Below are 15,690 nucleotides of genomic sequence, written 5' to 3' on the forward strand. Positions count from 1 at the left end.
GCTCTCCATCTCATCTTTAACTCATTCTCTCTCTCTCTCTCTCTCTCTCTCTCTCTCTCTCTCTCTCTCTCTCTCTCTCTCTCTCTCTCTCTCTCTCTCTCTCTCTCTCTCTCTCTCTCTCTCGTTTTCTCTTTCCAGAAGAGAAGTATGTGACGATCCAGCCGTACACCAGCCAGGGGAAGGACGAGGTGAGCTTTGAAAAAGGGGTCACCGTGGAGGTCATCCAGAAGAACCTGGAGGGCTGGTGGTATGTGAGGTGAGCGCCATCTCTGATTGGTTCATGGTGATGATGATCACTCTCAAGCTCATGCGGTCAAGCTCCGGCCTATTAAATATGCAATTTATGGAAGATATTTGTGTGTGTGTGTTAATAGGTACAGACTGGCTGGATGGCTGATTATTTGTGCGTGTGTGGTGTGTGTTGTTTGCTGCCGATTGTTAGTTTCATCTGTTCCAGGGGCCTTTACTGAAACTGCTGTTGATGAATTTCACATGTGACTGCAACACACACACACACACACACACACACACACACACACCACACACCACACACACACACAGGGTCACCGTGGAGGTCATCCAGAAGAACCTGGAGGGCTGGTGGTATGTGAGGTGAGCGCCATCTCTGATTGGTTCATGGTGATGATGATCACTCTCAAGCTCATGCGGTCAAGCTCCGGGCCATATTAAATATGCAATTTATGAAAGATATTTGTGTGTGTGTGTTTAATAGGATACAGACTGGCTGGATGGCTGATTATTTGTGCGTGTGTGTGTGTGTGTTGTTTGCTGCCGATTGTTAGTTTCATCGTTCCAGGGGGCCTTTACTGAAACTGCTGTTGATGAATTTCACATGTGACTGCAACACACACACACACACACACACACACACACACACACACACACACACACACACACACACACACACACACACACACACACACACACACACACACACACACACACACACGCATGAGATCCATTTGAAACAGAGATTTTGAACTAACTATTCCTAGTAGGACTATGAATTATCGGACGGTAACAACACAGCTTTGTATTGTACTGCTGTCACTTAGCCAGGTCTCAGTACTGTTGCATTGTTTTCACAATCGATGTCACCTTGCCAGGCCTAACGCCTCTTCCTGTGTGTGGTCCAGAGTTAGTGTTAAAACACGGTTTTCCTGTGGAATGATTTGTGTTGTTCCCCAAAAACAGGCTCCTTGTGAGTCATACAGCATCGCAATACGAAGCATTTGTTGTTTTGTTAGCACTGTTCAGCCGTTTTTCCTACAATGCATTTGTATTTTATTAGTTTAGCTAATATTGCGTAATCCCATTTTAAGTGTTTATTTGTATATTCGCTAAGCAATATGTGAACAACATTTTATAAGATCCACCGCAACACCACAACATCTAGCAGTTTGGAGCTCGCAATACCGACACAATCAAACACAACACTGCATGGCTCGACTCTTCCACTCCAGACTCCAAAGGTCACAGTCCCCCTCTGGCCTCACGCAGTCTGCTTAGGAGTTAAGAGCTCATGTGGTGCTAAACAGAAGCATAAAGGTCGGATCGGATTGAGTAAAAGTGTACGCTACAATGCAAACCATAGTAACGCCAGATGGCTGGCCTAAAACGTGTATATACATACATATGGATTTAAGCGGACACCTGACCAAAGTCCCTCCACGACACAGTGGGTGTCAACAGTGTTGGCACGGGGGTGGGGGTCTGGCCCTGGTGGGTTCACCACCCTGCTTCCCCAGTGGAGCTCCATAGCACCGGTCTGTCTGCTGTGTTACAGAGGAAACAGCTACCGAAATACACTCCAAACTACACTTTGCTCCATAAAATGAAACCCAGCCACCAGCCAACGGCAGATAGATTTGATAATTTTGCAACGTTTCAGCGTGACATTGACATTAACATTTAGGGCATATAACAGACGCTTTTATACAAAGCGACTTACAATAAGTACAATTGTCTGAAGAAAGAGAAACAACATGTCGCTGTCGGTACAGTAGGGATGTTCATAGAACCAAGTGCCAAGAACTACGAATTGCTAGGTTAACCCATTCCCCGTATACAGCAAAGATACAGTAGCTAGGATAAGATGCTACACAATGCTCAGCACTATTTTTAAGTGCAAGGACGTACAACATACGATAAGTGCGTAAGAGGGGTGGCTATGCAGAGTCTAGGTGTACTCTGAGTGTGTCTTTAAATTTTATTTCCTACAATTTAAAACGATCGCTTAGCCAGTGTATTGTTGTCCACTCTGTTCCTGTCAAAAACTACAAAAATGGACGCCTGCTCGCGTGCCATCGTCCGACAGGTACCTGGGGAAGGAGGGCTGGGCGCCGGCGTCCTACCTGAAGAAGGTGAAGGAGGACTTCTCCTCGCCGCGCAAGAAGACCCTCACCGGCCCCGTGGAGATCATCGGCAACATCATGGAGATCAGCAACCTGCTGCAGAAGAAGTCCGTCAGCGAGAAGGACATCCAGACGGACGAGGAGGGCAGCGGCGGCGGCGGTGGCGGCGGCGGCGGCAGCGGTAGCGGAGGGGGAGGGGGAGGGGCCACGCCCGAGCGCCACTTTGCCAAGAGCGAGATCAGCCTGCCCATGCCAGTCAGCGGGGAGCTGAACGCGGAGACGGGTCGGCGGCTGAGCTCGGGCTCTGGCTACGGCTCCAACAGCCCCTGCCTGGGGCTCCTGATGGGGGCCAGCGCCTCCCTGAACGAGAGCAAGGCCCGGGCGGAGCCGGGGTCCCCCGCCGTGGCCCGGGTGGCCCCCCGCAGGGTGGAGGTCGGGGGTGAGTGGAGACACGCTAAGCGGTTGTTGTTTTGCTTGAGGGTGTAGCCGGGTGTGGTGTTAAAGGGCTCACGTCATGCCAACAGGATGTGAGTGTGATTAGCCGCTACGAGCCGTTTTGAAAATCTGCCTCTTCTGACATCACAAGTGGGTGTGTCCACCTCTAGGTGGACACGCCCACTTGTGATGTCAGAAGATCCAAACATTCAAAATTTCGACAACGGCAAATTTCGATTTTCAAAACTTGTAATGGCTTATCACAATCACATCCTGGCGGTATAATATGTCACCTTTAAGAGACAGCAACTCAGGATGCATACGTTTACATTTATATTTAGGGCATTAAGCAGAAGCTTTTATCCAGAGCGAGTTAGAATAAATACCTTTATTAGGAGAAAAGGTGGATGTTAGGTGAGATGCTGAACTGTTGTCATTTTGCCTTTCTCTAGACTTTGAGGCCATAGGTAAAAAATTGAGTCAATGGTGCCGTGTCTTTTGTTGAATAACAGAATGTTATTCAACGTTAATGTTATAAAATGAGTGTTACCCAATAATTGTACTACTTACCTAATGTGTTATGTGCATTGGATTCTTGGTTTTCTTTTACTAAGACCTAACATAACTGATACTCTGGTGTGGGTTTTCTTTATGTTAATGACTTGTCACTTAGTTTTATCTAACGTCTTGTGCTAGTCTCTCCATGCCCGTCAGATGGGAATATACCACATGACTTGCATGGAGCATGCAAACGTTACATCATTTTTCTCCTCAGGATCTCCAAACCTTCGACAGAAGCCTCCTCCAAGAAGAGACACTAACCTGGTGAGACATCCATTTACTCATTCACTCATTCAGTAGAATAATGCAATAGTCAGCCCAAAGGGACTTGCTGTGTTTAAAGGGTAAATTATTTAGAAAATGGATGGTTCCTGTCGGATAATAATAGGATCATGTACACATAAATAATATTTCCAACAAATACATTGCATAACAAGATCCCTTGATATTCCTGGATGCCTGAAATGGCTTCATAGCTTCAAATAGGCATTCAAATGTTTATTTGTACACTTACAAGTACTGAATGACTAACATCCCGTTAGAAATAAGTTGAATACACAAGATAATACATTTATTACGTCTCTCTCTCTCTCTCTCTCTCTCTCTCTCTCTCTCTCTCTCTCTCTCTCTCTCTCTCTCTCTCTCTCTCTCTCTCTCTCTCTCTCATACTCTTTCATACTCTCTCTAATTTGCTTTTAACACTGTCCTCCCCTGCTGTTTTAGGGATTCCAGTTACCCAAGCCACCAGAGCCCCCTGCTGTGGAAGCAGAGTACTACACCATCGCTGAGTTCCAGTCCTCCATCTCCGATGGCATCAGTTTCCGTGGAGGACAAAAGGCTGATGTAAGCGGCGTTGTCTAAATGTGTTGCCGTCCCCGACATTAGACATTCGGGGCTCACTGAATATGCATGTCTACCGAGTAGCCTCCAGTCAAGTCAGAGACGCCGAGGCAACTCAAAAGACCTCGAGGATTCTGCTAGATCCGAATGATTTAGAAAAGTCATTTATTTCACTCCGAGCAACGAAAAGAACAGAGATAAAAAGGACAAGTTTGGTTTTATCTCAAGGCTACGATGATGTGCCACAAGAGTGGCCTGTATCTCAAAGGCGTTTGTGACGACAATGGCAGTGATATTTTCAAAAGTGCTCATGACATTTATAACTTTTAGTTACATAAATGAACACTATACTCTGATTATTATTCATCTGTATGAATTTATTTGTATGCAAATTCTAATCAATGAGGCATTTAAATGTATGCTTATCAGCGTCAGCAACGCAGTGAAAGATACACAGACCTACGCAGACTGCATTTGAGGCGTGTATACCCAGGTATAGTCAGGATCACAGAGTTGCTCACCATCTCAAAAAGTCTCAAGAATCACTTGTTCAGAGATCACTTTGACTCTGCAATAGCCCCCCCCCCCCCCTACCCCCCATCCCCCCACACCCCTCATACACACTTATTGTACGTCCTGGCACTTAATGTAAGCCCCTATTGTGTGTTGTATTTCCTTAAAAATAGTACCTAGCATGGTGAAGCCTCTTATCCTAGCTATCTTCGTTGTATATGGGGAATGGGTTAACCTAGCAATTGTTACTGCTTGTTTGGCACTTGGTCCTATGAACATCCTTACTGTACCGACAGCAGGGGTTGACACTAACGGTTGCCCGCTTGCCCGGGGCAAGTAAAAAAAATGTTTGGGCAAGTTGAGATTTTTTCTGGTTGCCCGAACGGGCAAGTGGATTTTGGGTGGATGTTAATATAAAAGCTATTTATTCAAATGTTTTTAGAAACGGCAGAACAACCTTTTGTTCCTCAAAACCACACAAAATAGAAGTATTTACAATTGATCAGCGCGCTGTCTTCTCTTCTCTCGGAAAAGCGAGTTAACAGACACGCATCGCTTCAGTGCGAATATAGCCCCGCCTTCTGTCACTCACTCACAGTGCGGTCTCTGGCAGTGATTCGCTAAAGGTTAGCCAACACAGCTAGCATCTCAAGTGCAGCACCTCCGCGAACGGTTTAGGTAGAAGTTAAATGGACTAGTGATGGAGGAGTGCAGTTTGGAAGTACTTTGGATTGAGGCAAATTATCAAGGAAAGTCAAGAACACGGTTTTGGGTTTCATAACTGTGCACATGCACACAGCAATAGCGATCTTTTTCACGAAATTGGACCCTCACAAACTATATATTACATGAAAGCTGAGCCTCCACTTATTCCAACAGTCCAAACCATATCATTCTGTGACTAAAACTCGCAAATAACAACTTAAGAAGAAACGTCCCCTTTTCTTTTAACAACCAAAAATGAAGTATTACCTTTGTGATTTTTGTCCACAAAGTTGATTCTGATCTAATAAAACCACCATAAACAGATTATCCAGTATCTGGGCCAAATTTTGCAACTTAACATGGTGTTTTCAATCAATGAATAAGAGAAGGTTTCTTAGGAAATAGGTAAATTGCCTTCAATCAGAAAACATATTCTTCAGCGCAATCTAGTGGCCATATATTTATTTGCGAGTGTTTGGCTTGGTGCATTCAATTGCCCTGAACTTTAAATAGAGGTGTCAAAATTGTAAGATGTCTACCTTTATTTGTGTCTCATAGTAAGACAGCGCTCCCAACTGATAACGACCAACTGATACTGATAATTATTTCAGGTGGAAATGTTATCTTCCACTTATGCTGTGTTCCATGGCTTTATTCACTTTAACCAAGTATTATCCCCATTGAATATTTCACTTGCACAACAATCTTTCTTTTGGCCCAAAGATGACATTATCGCCCTTGCAGTTGTGGAGATATAATCTATTTACTTTTGTTATGTTCTTTCCTGAACAAAACTTTTCCCCTGATATCAAAAATGGTATAGAATATCGATCTTTTTCCAGGAATAGTATTGAAGTTAGAGAATCCAGTATCGTGACTGACAACCCTACTAGAAACGCGATTGTGATTATTCAGTTAGAGCTACAAGAAACTTAAAAGTTAAAAAGACATATCTTTGCTACTACCTCTGACATTTAGTCATGTACATTTGCATAAAATCATGCAGGTCTACATATAACTTGGCGATAGCTTTAATAGGTTGGAACGGTGGACTGAAATCACTTCATGGCATGATGTGAGCGCTCGATAGATAAGTAAACAAAGAGAAGTTTGTTATTTTTTATGTGCTGAAGCTAACATTCAGCTTCAGTCTGAGCTAGGAGAATTTTTCTGAGCCCCCCCAAAACCAGGCCGGGTGCCTGGCAAAAAGAGGCCCGTTCACGATTCTGATTATAATTTGGGCAAGTGAACATTACATTCGGGCAAGTTGAACCTGACCTGTAGTTGCCCGATGGGCAAGTGCTTTTGAAACCTTAGTGTCAACCCCTGCGACAGCGATATATTGCTCCTCTTTTTCCTGGCAGTTGTTTTTATGTGAGTCGCTTTGGATAAAAGCGTTGTGCTAAGTGCCCTAAATGCCCTAAATGTAAATTTTCATACCCATCACAACCCCCCCGCTGTTGTGTTGTGCAGGTGATCGAGAAGAACTCCGGGGGCTGGTGGTACGTCCAGATCGGGGAGATGGAGGGCTGGGCCCCTTGCTCCTACATCGACAAGAGGAAGAAGCCCAACCTCAACCGCCGCACCAGCACCCTCACCCGGCCCAAGGTCCCGCCCCCCGCCCCGCCCGTCAAAAAGACCGACCCGGACGAGAAACCCGTCTCCGCGACCCCAGCCGCCAAAGCCTCGGAGCCCCCCGCCCGGCCCGTGTACGAGGAACCCCTGTACGACATCCCTGCCGTCGGCTGCGAGGGCGAGGCGGTCGCAGACCCGCCGAAAGACGAGCGCCCCCCGGAGGTGAAGAGGAACAGCGTGGTGGGGAACAAGTACCGCGGCTCGCCCCCTACCTCCCGAGCCGCCGCCCCGCCGCCCATCTGCAAGGCGTCGCCGGTGTTCAACCGCCGCCGGTCCTCCATGAGGTCCTCGGAGGAGGCGCTCACCAAGGAGGAGTGCATCTACGAGAACGACGGCTTCCGGGCCAGCAGCGCGGACGAGGCGACCTCCTCGGCCAAGAGCTCCGGCGGGCACCACCACCACCACCACCACTCCCCGAGGAGCTACCACTCCTCCACCGTCCCCCGCAAACCCTCCGGCTCCTCCCCCTTGCCAGGGAGGACCATGAAGACGGTGACGCCCGAGCTGACCCGAAGAAGCCAGACGCTGGGCCGGCACATGGACCACAGCCCCCGGTCCTCCTCGGACGAGTCGGGGCGGAGCCACGTGAAAGGCGTCAGCTTCAGCCGGGACGTGGAGCATCGGATCGGCCAGAGCCCGTCCACCAAGCCCAAGCCCTCGGTGCGACCCAAGCCGCTGCTGGCCAAGTCGGAGCCCCAGGGGCCCGACCGGATGGACATCGGCTCTCTGCGGCGACAGCTGAGGCCCGCCGGGGGCGGAGGCCAGCCGCGGCACAGCCTCAAGCCCTCGCGCGGCGAGGACTCGGAGACGGCGTCGGTGGTCTCCTCGGAGGACTCCCTGTGCTCCCGCAGCACCTCGGACCTGTCCTCCGTCTACTCCAAGGGGAGCCACGGGGACTCGGACCTGGAGGGCCCCAGCCTCTACCGGTCCCTGGACGCCTACCAGAAGGTGCAGGACTCGGAGATCAGCTTCCCCTCGGGGGTGGAGCTGGAGGTGGTGGAGAAGCAGGAGAGCGGCTGGTGGTACGTGCGCCGGAACGCGGAGGAAGGCTGGGCTCCCTCCTACTTCCTGGAGCCCGTGCGGCACCCGGTGGACGTGGGCGGGAGGAAGGAATCGGACCGGCACCGAAGCGGCGGGAGCAGCAAGTCCAACAGCCTGGAGAAGAACGAGCAGCGCGTCCAGGCCCTGAACAACATCAACCTGCAGGGCATGAACCAGCAGCACCAGGCGCTGCGGAGAAGCAGCCCCCCCATCCCCTCCAAGCCGCCCGGGGGCTTCTCCAAGCCGTCGGGGCTGGTCAACGGCGGGGTGCGCATGAGGAACGGCGTGCGGCAGGTGACGGTGAGGCCTCAGTCGGTGTTCGTGACCGCCTCGCAGCCCGGCAAGGACTCCCACTACACGACGGGGTCACTGAGACGGAACGAGTCCCTGGGCCGGAGCGACCACTACCGCTCCGGTTCGGCCACGCTCGGCGTGCGCAGGAATGCCTCGTTCAGCACGGTGCGGCCGCACGTGGTGGTGGAGAGCCAGCCGCGGCCGGACGAGCGCGGGGGCCTGGGTTGCTCGGGCAGCGGCGGCGGGTTCGGGGGCAGCAGCTCCGCCCAGGACGCCCTGGGTCGGGCGGCGGGCCAGAGGAACGGCATCCCCGTGTCGGCGGTCCGGCCCAAGCCCATAGACAAGAGCCAGCTGATCCACAACAACCTCGGCCGGGACGTGTACGTGTCCATCGCCGACTACGGCGGCGACGAGGAGACCATGGGCTTCTCCGAGGGCACCTACCTGGAGGTACTGGAGAGGAACCCAAACGGGTGGTGGTACTGCCAGGTGCAGGATGACCACGTCCCGCGCAAGGGCTGGGTCCCCTCCAACTACCTAGAGCGTAAGAAATGAGAGCAAGCCCCATCCCAGGAAAGGGTCTCCAGCAATCTCTCTTGCCCCCTTGCCCCTGCCCCCATCCCATCCCACCAACGGGTGGTGCCTCCAGGCAAATCGCCGGCATCATTCTTAAAGAATGTTACCCCAAGAAATCCCCGTAAGCAATACACCCCGACTCTGAAGGAGACTGTAAAAAAAACAAAAGATGATGTTTCATGTCTTTGGGAGAGACCCTATTAGAGCTGGCTTACTGAGATCTGTACCCGCCGAAGTCTAGAACAAACGTTTGGAAGTGGACGAGAAGTGAACCTTTATGAATGGACACATGAGATTAGATGACAGGTCTTTTGAATACCGAACGGTGTAACTGGGCACGGCGGCCTCTGAAAGGGGCTGCCATGGGTTGACGCTGAATTTAGCAGGGTACGGCTAGTGTTGTTCGTGCCCACCTGTGACTGATGCCAAATTAGTGCCTTTGGTGTGTGATCATCTGAATGAAGGTCCTAAGAGGTCAACAGGAACATGAATCAACCAAACCTATCTGTGTGTGAGAGTGCTACATGGCCTTTGGGAGCGCAGACATCTCCGAATGTGTTTCTGTGTTTCTCACCAACTCAAAGTTCCATTTTAGGAGCACCAGTTGAGCGAAGCGGCCAATCAATGTGATCTCTGGGTTCCAGTAGGTATAATTGATGCAATATGCGGAAAAAGAGAGAGGAAATTAAATTCCGCTGCTTGTAAAGTTACTCTTTATTCACCGTCCCGGACAAAATAGAAGATCAACTTGTTTAGCTTTTTATGTTGCCTTTTGCCTCCATCATTGTTACGATTAATTTTTTTGGGATTCTCTCCTTGCTTAGAGAATAATTTCTGCATTTCTTGTGACATCCCCTCTCAAACGGACAGCCTATTGGAACTTAAGATAAGGTAGTAACCAAAGCAGTGGATTGGCATTGTGAGTCCAGCAGTGAAATAATCTTTAGTTAGTACACGCAGTCCCCATCAAAGTTCCTATACAAAAAAAGGTTTATTGAACATTTTCTGTCATGGCCACCAGGGGGCTACTGCCCTGAAAAAGTCAATTTGTTTACGTAGTGTTTAGCTTCAATGTAGTTATTTTATGCTGTTGTTTCAAAAAATACATTTGTATATATTGTTGTTAATCCCAGGGATGTGCTTACCTAGCATCATGCCCAAAATGTGATTAAAACCAATGGAATATAAATTCAACAGCTAGTTTTGTAGCTTTATATTTACCACTGGTTAGGCAAAGAACAGTTTAAAGCAAACTATAAAATACCTAACATAACGAGGTGGGAGAACTGACTGATATATATGGAATATATCTCATAAGCTATATCTAGACGCACTTGATCTAACCAAATGTCATAGCATGGAACCAATCGAAGATTGATATTGCTGATGCAGTATTGTATTAATATTAATGTGAAGCGAATAACATTTTCATTTCAAATTCATTTGTTGATATTTTGGTTCTGTTAAATCATGTATTGACCAAACACACAATAGCATTACAATACATCATAACTATTGCCCTTTGATACAAAATAAGTGTGACAACTTCCAATTTCAAGGCTTCCGATGGCTGGTGTCCAAGATTGCTGAAATATATTTTCTAAACAATGTTGGTGTTGGTTCTACGTTAAGGGCTAAACACTGTTCCATAATTTACATTTTATTTCTGCTGGACAGTGTTATAGTATTAAAAATAAAAAGAGTACATTATCTGCTAGATCGTTAACTATTTAGCAAACTATATTTGTTTTGTTTGTGTTTTATCGTTACCATGTGATCACACATAATGGACAATAACGGGGAAATGGTGGTTCTGTTTTGTGAATTGGTGCACTTTAACGGTTTGAACTGTTATTGTGCACTAATGTGAAGGAGCAGCAAACACTCAGCATGTTATTTATTTATCATATTTTACAGAACATGTCTTCTCTTTACTGTAACTTAACTCAGTCATGACTCTTAATTTGAGAAATAAGTTCTAGTCGTCAAATACAAGTTCTAGTCAAAGATCAAATTAATCAAATTCGATTTCACAAGATTTTACCGTGATCGGTACATAATAATTGCAAAATACTGAATGTTTTTTGCATTGTCCCATACAATCCATTCTACCTCAGTGCAATAATCAAAGCGCTGCTGGTCAGTGAATGTTCCCACAAACTGTACATAAATTGACATTCTATTTAGTTTATATTTGTTTTATAAAGATGCATCTTAAGTTTATTGCTATACAGTTTTGTAGCAAGGTTTATGATCAAAAGTAATTTATTTTTTTAAAACCATTGTTAAATACATTTTATTTTTTACTGCTGCGTGCTGCGACTTTAGCAAATCATGGACACTTCTTTCATCCTTATTGTGCCTAACATAACGCCCGATTAAAAGTATAAACGTGTGGTCTTTGTGGTTCCAAATAAAATCACTGCTGACATCCTCCTCCAAAAATCTCAATTAGGCCTACATAAAAAACGAATTAATTTTTTTCATTGACTTCATCAGTAAATCTAAGTCAAAGTTGTGACAATAACAATAATAAGAAAATCATCAATAACACAACGGTAGAATTGTCATGTAAGGAACGCATTTGACGGAGAGACCTAGTCGTGCGTCCTTTGCGACGTCACGCTCAGCAGGGGACCACAGAGGCTGCTCTGACGAAGGCGTTATGTTAATGTGGCGAATCACCTCCTCGCGACAGCACACTCGTGTTGCCTAGCGCTTCGTTAAGACCGATTTGCATTATCCTTGCTTTTTTGGCGGCTGAAACGACAAGGGAAAAAGTGACATGTCGAGCTTTGTCCTTACATGTTAAGCCAACTAGCGTCTTATCGTTCATTGTTTGGTTGTTTTTTACCATATTAAGTGTCCTGATTTTTTTTTTGCCCCATATAATGTATTGTTATCATTTCTAAGTGTAACCGTGAGAAAATGTGCAATAGGTTAAAGGACGACATGCTTGAGAGTTAATGGAAAACAAAACGAAAAAAAAAACGGACCATCTCAATCTTGTGATAGTTATTTTTTGGGATTAGAAATCAGACGGCCTCTCACAACCGCCCCCCCTCCCCCTCCCAAGGTCATCTCAAAGTGTTTTGATGAGTAGGCTATCTTCAATCAAACGACGCCCCCTACCCCACTTGGTTTAAAAACAATAACAACAACATCAACAACAACAACAACAAAAGGGCGAAGACAGTGCAACTGGAAATGTATTCGCTGTGCGCACTGCCCGTACTCTTCTCCTCCTCCTCTAACAGGGATGTTTGCGTTTCATCCCCGGCCACATAGTTGTAAACAATGTTGACGCATTTGCGTTGCAATCTGGACTCGCGTCTCAGGAGCAGATGCCATCGCAGATATAATATACATCCTCACCCTCATCCTCATCTTCCTAATCTTCCTCATCCTCCACGGGACCCCATGCCTGGATGGAATGTTGACAGTCACTCTGCCAGCCTCCGTCTCCTGCTTTATTTATTCGGAACATTTCTACATTTCGTCTCATGCCTTTCATGACATTTCCCACCACTGTATTTGTTTTTCCTTTTGTGTCGCCTCACGGCTCCCTAAGCTGTCTGGACGAGCGAAGTGACATTTGGAAGCTTTCATCGGTGTCCCCGGGGAGTGGGGCCCATCTGCCCGGTCTCTCCTACCCGGACAGGCAGAGGAGGCAGTGGTGAATGTTTCGTGCCTGCGACCCGAAGAAGTCGGCCGGCGGTGTCCGAGGTCTCTACCTGCCCCACCACCACAGATACACAAACTTGTCTATTACCGGATCCAAATTAACACAGAACAGAGCCTTCGCCGTTACGGACGAACGGAGGCGAAATAGCACCTTTAGGCTCTTAGTAGGCTACTGACCATTTCAGATTAATTTCCTCCGCTTATCTCGGTAAGCATATCCCACGTCTTATTTTGCTCTTCCGTTCAGTGGTCGAATGCTTTGCTCAACTCAAGCCCGTGTGCATCTACACAGCAAAACACATTAGAATGACGCTTTCGTGTAATACTTCATATTGGCCACCAGGGAGTGCTGACGTTCTGCCAGTCCATCTTCCTCTTTCTTTTCTCCACATTCCCCTGTTAAGGACTCTCGTTTCTCGACACGACAATAGCTAAATAACAATTTGTTTCCTGGAGCGGGATGGAGGCTTGAGTGAGTATAGCCTAGGGAGGAAGATATAATGTGTCACACAGGGTGTGCACGGTGTTGAGTGTGTGTGCGAGTGGTCTGAAGGTGTTTTGAGTCAAAGAGGTTGAATACAGGTGAGGTCAGGGGAAAGGGGATGTTGGGGTCACAGACAGACTGTTGACTGGAGAATAGGTGTCTGGAGGTTATAGTGGACGAACAAGAAAAATAAGAAACTTGGTTTGCATTTTCAGATCCTGAGCTACTTTCTGGAGCTCAACAGGTCTAAGAGTCTACTTAAAACACCTTTTATTTTATTGCGGAAGACATTTAATTCCCAAATTCTAGCGACGGGCTTACAGCTGGCAGTCATTGAAGGATTTGCTAAAGTGAAGGGGTGACAACCAAAGGCAGATGGCTTCTCTCTCCTGGGTTAACGACAGGAGACGGAGACGAACTATGTGCTTTAGTTCTCTTTATAATAAATGGGATAACTTATTTTGGTCTTGAGCGAGGATAGGGGTGGTTGAATACCTTCAAGAAACGAATCAATCGTATGTTCTTATCTTAGTAAAGTTCTGCTATTAAAAATTCAAATACAGCTGTAGTCTGTAGGTGGAGGGAAACGGGGACTGATTCACTTCGTGCGTTCATATCGGACAAAGTCCATTAAATAGTAGGGATGGGAAATGTTTGAGGGTTGATAAGGAGCCTGTAGTGTTGGGCTAAAGAGGGACATGAGGAAAGTGTTTGTTCAGACGAGTTCGGCGTTTTGGTTGATTTGCGTAGGTCTTTTTTTGTGTTGCTTCGTTTTTGTAACATGTTTGATAATCAATGGCTCAGTAGTGTAGTAGTTTGTCTTTGAAGGATGACATTTGACGGTTAGATGTGTGAGAGGAAACGTTTTCAGTTCGGTTAAATGTGAGAAGAAGGAGAAAAAATCAATCATCAATCCGTTGACTGTGTCGAGAAACGAAAGCTCCCCGCGTCTCCACTGACGGCTCAGCTGTCACGCTGGCGAGGCCTCCCTCCGTGGTCGTGTTTTACGCTTTTTTCTTTCGACACGCTTTCTAATTACCCCGACTGTGTGTCTTAATTATCCCGCTCCCCCATCCTCCCTCAGCCTGTCAGATGAGGCTGGCGCTTTTTAATCACAGCCACCCATGCGGCCACGCGCTGGCTGCATGCGGGAAATCGCTGCTCTGTTTTTTTCTGTTGTTTTTTTTCCAAACGCGGTTGGCCCCTTCTGCTCGTCTGGGAAGCGACCCGTCCATCCGATTGATGCTTCACGTGTGTGTGTGTGTGTGTGTGTGTGTGTGTGTGTGTGTGTGTGTGTGTGTGTGTGTGTGTGTGTGTGTGTGTGTGTGTGTGTGTGTGTGTGTGTGTGTGTGTGTGTGTGAGAGTGCATGAGTGTGCGTGTGGACGGTTGTAGTGATTAAGGAGTGGGAAGTGTTGCATCCATTAAAATATTATGATCCTATTCACTCCCATAACTCTTCAAAGTAGTGTGCCAAACTTCCGTCAGTGAGGCCCTCATGTGTTGCCTTTCCGCTTGGAGCCCGGAGCCATCCAACACCATTGATAAGAACACCCCCACACACACACACACACACACACACACCCCTCCCTCCACACACACGTACACACACACACACACACACACACACACACACACACACACACACACACATACCCCCCCCCCCCCCCCCCCCCCATGCACACACCCCGCTCATTCTAAGCGATGATGATCCACTACCAGCATGTCAACGCCACAATACTTTGAGTTAGACCAAAGGAGGTGCTATTCTGTCGCTCATATCTTTCTTCCCCCCCCCCCCCCGCCCCCTTTGTCAGATAGCCTATTTTCTATTGTTTTCCTTCTTCAATGTAATATTATTATTGTGTCATTTAATATCATTTGGTACGTGTGTCTGAGCTCTGGAAAAGCCTGTCTGAGCTCTTGAAACGCTCCTTGTTGTCAACACTAGGAAACCTCGTTCTGCACCTCTCATGGAAGATGAAATATTCTAGATGCAGCAAGGCTTTTATCACAGGGCGGACTTCCGGCCTACAGCTCAATAGCACTGCGGCGTGCACCAAGATGGACGCAGCGTAATACACCCCCATTACTAGGACCGTTCTGCCCATGCTAATGAACACGAGGTGTGTCGCCTTCCTCTTTATCATTTCATGTCGAAACTCAGTTCAAACTTTTTTTTTTAACTCTTGTACATGTTTACATTGTATCTCACATTTGCCTAAAAAAAAAAGACGCATTATTAAATGTACTATCTTTGTTCTCGAGACTGCTCCCGTTTTCTTTCCACGTCGTCTACCTCAGTATATTTATTCACAAACAGATTTATCGTCGGGGACAGTCATTTTACACACATTTGTCTGTGTTCACCTCTGCAGCACTGGGTGAGATTAAGTGGTTTAAGGTTTGGAGGCACGGAACAATCTGCCAGTGATATATTCTTCATCGGTGTAAGTACAGGATTTGCACACACACACACACACACACACACACACACACACACACACACACACACACACACACACACACACACACACACAGATTCAGAC

At 47.1% G+C, this 15,690-nt stretch overlaps 1 protein-coding gene across 4 annotated transcripts in view; it reads left to right on the forward strand.

The window, feature by feature from the left end:
- sh3pxd2aa (SH3 and PX domains 2Aa) overlaps nt 1-15,408 on the forward strand; it is a 95,626-nt gene extending 80,218 nt beyond the window's left edge. For all 4 annotated transcript variants that reach the window (XM_030351588.1, XM_030351589.1, XM_030351586.1 and 1 more), the window contains 5 exons: nt 139-256; nt 2,339-2,814; nt 3,586-3,635; nt 4,095-4,214; nt 6,903-15,408. In XM_030351588.1, coding sequence (XP_030207448.1) covers nt 139-256; nt 2,339-2,814; nt 3,586-3,635; nt 4,095-4,214; nt 6,903-8,954 — 2,816 coding nt within the window. In that variant the 3' untranslated portion in view covers nt 8,955-15,408. The remainder of the gene's footprint in view (nt 1-138; nt 257-2,338; nt 2,815-3,585; nt 3,636-4,094; nt 4,215-6,902) is intronic.
- Nucleotides 15,409-15,690: the final 282 nt, after the last annotated feature.

This window comes from Gadus morhua, chromosome 3 (assembly GCF_902167405.1).
Source record: "Gadus morhua chromosome 3, gadMor3.0, whole genome shotgun sequence".
Taxonomy (NCBI): domain Eukaryota; kingdom Metazoa; phylum Chordata; class Actinopteri; order Gadiformes; family Gadidae; genus Gadus; species Gadus morhua.